The following is a 4440-nucleotide window of genomic DNA, read 5'->3' as shown; positions in this document are numbered from 1 at the left end:
GGATTAAGAGGAGCTGGAAATATAGACCAGGAAGGCGCTACCGTTGGAATATGAGAAATGTCAGCCGACTGTGCTATGCTGACCCGGGCAGAGCATCCAGGGAAGGAAAAGCTGAGTTGGAAACCGCTGAGGGCCCAAGCACATGAGAACGGAAAATTACCCATCCGCCACTGTGGCGGCTTTGGTAACCTGGACGAAGGCCGTTCAGGTTAGCTGAAGGACCAGAAGTGGGATTAGATCCTAGAACTCAGAAATTTCACTTCTCAGTTATTGGAAACAAGAAACTCTTGCATGAATGCACCAAGAGACTATACACACCAGATGGTCATAATTACTTTGTTCACTGGAGTAAACTACTTGAAATGACCCAAACTTGCATCTTTGGGAGAATAGATGAATAAATGGTGTCTATTCAGAGAATGAAATAGTATAGAGTAATGAAAGTGAATGTTTTAACATGGGTAAATCTCATAAACTTAATGCTGACCAAAAGAAAAAAAAAAACCCAAACCTTCCAAAGGTCACAAAATAACTGCAATATGATTCCATTTATATAACGTTTCAAAACTGAAGAACTAAACAATACATTATTTAAAGATACATATTAATAAAAAGAAAATGATAACACAAAATTTAGAAAGCCTGTTACATAGGCCATATAGGGATGCTCAAAGTTTATATATGTGTTATATATATGTATCTTTGGTGGCCTAAAAATAGCCACCTAGCTTCAAGCCAGCGGCAATGAGCACTGTTAGCACCAAGATCATGATCTCCAAATATTTTGTACTAAAAGTAACAAGGACACTTTGGGAAAAGAAGGAATTTCAGGTATAGGACAGGGAATGTACAGGACAGGCTTGAAAATCTTGTCTTAGACTGCAAGGAATGCTTTGAGATTGCTAAGAATGTGTCAAAAGAACTCAGAGGCCTAACTGAAAGGGCTCCCAGTGACAAAGGTGGAAAAGTTTAGGCAGCCATAGGGATAAATACTGCAATAGATTGGAAAACATATCACATAAACACCCAGACTATTATGTTTGTTTCATCCATGTTGTTGCATGTAGAGATGATTGGTTCGTTATAACTGTTATATTCTATTGTATGGATGAATATAATTTATTATGTTAACTATATTTAATATATATGTTATAGTGTATAATAATATTATTATATATTAGTTTAATAATAACAAAGGGACATCACGTTGCTGACAAAGGTCCATACAGTCAAAGCTAAGGCTTTTCCTGTAGTCGGGTACAGGTGTGAGAGTTGGACCATAAAGAAGACTGAGCACTGCAGAACTGATGCTTTCAAATTGTGGTGTTGGAGAAGACTCTTGAGAGTCCCTTGGACTGCAAGGAGATCAAACCAGTCAATTCTAAAGGAAATCAACCCCGAATATTCATTGGAAGGACTGATGATGAAGCTGAAGCTTCAATACTTTGGCCACCTGATGTGAAGAGCTGACTCATTAGAAAAGATCCTATTTGGAAACATTGAGGGCAGGAAGAGAAGGGGACGACAAAGGATGAGATAGTTAGATAGCATCACAAACTCAGTGGGCATGAATTTGGGCAAACTCCAGGAGATAGTGCAGGACATGGAAGCCTGGCGTACTGCAGTCCATGGGGCTGAAGAGTCAGACACAACTTAGCGACTGAAAAACAAAGCAATAATAATTATTTATCATAATTTTTGTGGCTGTTTATTATTTATCATAATTTTTCTGGTTGTTTATAGGTTGGGGCTAATAAGAATAATGGTGCTACAAATTTTCTTACAGTTGTCTTTTTACCATACATTGTACATTTGAATATCTTCATTTTGGAATCTTAAATCTTTTTCCAATTTTTCTGTTAGCTTCTTTCTCTGTCTTATTGATGTGTAGTTCTTTATAGATTCTGGATACAAGTTGGTTTATCAGTTGCAAGGATCTCCTCCCAGTTTGCGGCTTGCTTTTTCCTCCTACCTTAGTGCTGTCTTTGGTGATGAAGACAGGTCCCTAATGTATTCCAGTTTATAAATGCTTTCCTTTATGGCTAGGGCACTTTGTGTCTCACTTATGACCCCAAGATTTTGAAAATATTCTTCTAAATTACTTTCTTGAAACTATTGTTTCATCTTTCATAGTTAGACTTTTAATTCACCTAGAATTAATTTTGTAGATAGTGTGAGATAGAAGTCAATATTTACTTTTTCCTAAGTGATACCATTGTAGGATCATTTTTCGAAAATATTATTCTTTCTCCACTACTTTGTGATGCTGCTTTGGCATAAATCAAGAATCTATAAATGTTTGATCTGTTTTTTAATTCTCTGTTATGTTCAGTCTATTTGTCTATTCTGTGTCAATGCTACGTCATTTTATTATTGTAGCTTTATTTTGATATCCAAGGGTATATATCTTCCAACTTTGTCTTTAAGATTTTTTGGTTATTATAGAATTGCCCTTTGCATTTCTTCATACATTTTAGAATAGGCTCATCAATTTCCACGAAATAAAAAGCCATTGGGATTTCTGATAAGGGATTACACTGAATCTTTGGGTTAGTTGGGTGAAAAATAACTTTCCAATGTTGATTCATTTAACCTGTGAACATGGCATATCTCTCCATTTACGTAGGGCTTCTTTAATTTCTCTTAAGAATATTTTAAAGTTTTCTATGTAAACATCTTTCTTCATAAGATTTATTCCTGTATAATTGGATGATTTTCTTGATATTGTGTCATTTTTAGTATTTATTTTCTAATTGTTCTCATATGGAAATATAATTGATTTATGCATATTGACCTTGTAATCAGAAACCTTGTAAAATTCTTTTATTAATTGTAATAGTTTATCAGCATTTCTTTTGGATATTTTTAGATACAAAATCATGGCATATCCGAATAAGGTGTGTTTTATTTATTTATTTCCAACCCGTTTGGTTCTTATTTCTTTTTACTATCTTCCTGCAGTGGTTATGGATTCAGAGATATGCTGAATAGAAGTCGTAAGAATGGTTTCCTTATTTGTTACAGATCTCAGGGGAAAAGCTCTGAACATTTCACCATTAAGTTAGATGTTTGCTATATGCTCTTGTTCAGCTCAGTTCAGTTCAGTTGCTCAGTTGTGTCCGACTCTTTGCAACCCCATGGATCGCAGCACGCCAGGCCTCCCTGTCCATCACCAACTCCCGGAGTTCACTCAGACTCATGTCCATTGAGTCAGTGATGCCATCCAGCCATCTCATCCTCTGTCGTCCCCTTCTCCTCCTGCCCCCAGTCCCTCCCATCATCAGAGTCTTTTCCAATGAGTCAACTCTTCTCATGAGGTGGCCAAAGTACTGGAGTTTCAGCTTTCGCATCATTCCTTCCAAAGAATACCCAGGACTTCTGGTTTCCTCAGTGTGTATGCCCAGCAGTGGGATTGCTGAATCATAAGGCAGTTCTATTTCCAGTTTTTTAAGGAATCTCCACACTGTTCTCCATAGTGGCTGTACTAGTTTGCATTCCCACCAACAGTGTAAGAGAGTTCCCTTTTCTCCACACCCTCTCCAGCATTTATTGCTTGTAGACTTATGGATTGCAGCCATTCTGACTGGCGTGAAATGGTACCTCATAGTGGTTTTGATTTGCATTTCTCTGATAATGAGTGATGTTGAGCATCTTTTCATGTGTTTGTTAGCCATCTGTATGTCTTCTTTGGAGAAATGTCTATTTAGTTCTTTGGCCCACTTTTTGATTGGGTTGTTTATTTTTCTGGAATTGAGGTTCAGGAGTTGCTTGTTATTTTTGAGATTAGTTGTTTGTACGTTGCTTCATTTGCTATTATTTTCTCCCATTCTGAAGGCTGCCTTTTCACCTTGCTAACAGTTTCCTTTGTTGTGCAGAAGCTTTTAAGTTTAATTAGGTCCCATTTGTTTATTTTTGCTTTTATTTCCAATATTCTGGGAGGTGGGTCATAGAGGATCCTGCTGTGATGTATGTTGGAGAGTGTTTTGCCTATGTCCTCCTCTAGGAGTTTTATAGTTTCTGGTCTTACGTTGAGATCTTTAATCCATTTTGAGTTTATTTTTGTGTATGGTGTTAGAAAGTGTTAGAAACCAGAAGGGAAAGAGACACGTGTACCCCAATGTTCATCGCAGCACTGTTTATAATAGCCAGGACATGGAAGCAACCTAGATGCCCATCAGCAGATGAATGGATAAGAAAGCTGTGGTACATATACACAATGGAGTATTACTCAGCCATTAAAAAAAATACATTTGAATCAGTTCTAATGAGATGGATGAAACTGGAACCTATTATACAGAGTGAAGTAAGCCAGAAAGAAAAACACCAATACAGTATACTAACGCATATATATGGAATTTAGAAAGATGGTAACAATAACCCTGTGTACGAGAAAGCAAAAGAGACACTGATGTATAGATCAGTCTTATGGACTCTGTGGGC

General features: G+C 37.0%; 1 protein-coding gene across 1 annotated transcript in view; it reads left to right on the top strand.

Moving 5' to 3' along the window:
• The first annotated feature begins 57 nt into the window (after window positions 1-57).
• LAMC1 (laminin, gamma 1 (formerly LAMB2)) overlaps window positions 58-4440 on the top strand; it is a 170125-nt gene continuing 165742 nt past the window's right edge. The window contains exon 1 of the mRNA XM_010853130.1: window positions 58-208. Within this exon, the coding sequence (XP_010851432.1) occupies window positions 58-208 (151 nt within the window). The remainder of the gene's footprint in view (window positions 209-4440) is intronic.

This window comes from Bison bison, unplaced genomic scaffold (genome assembly GCF_000754665.1).
Source record: "Bison bison bison isolate TAMUID 2011002044 unplaced genomic scaffold, Bison_UMD1.0 scf7180017864322, whole genome shotgun sequence".
In the NCBI taxonomy this organism is placed as follows: domain Eukaryota; kingdom Metazoa; phylum Chordata; class Mammalia; order Artiodactyla; family Bovidae; genus Bison; species Bison bison.
This window is presented reverse-complemented; position numbering and strand designations above follow the sequence as displayed.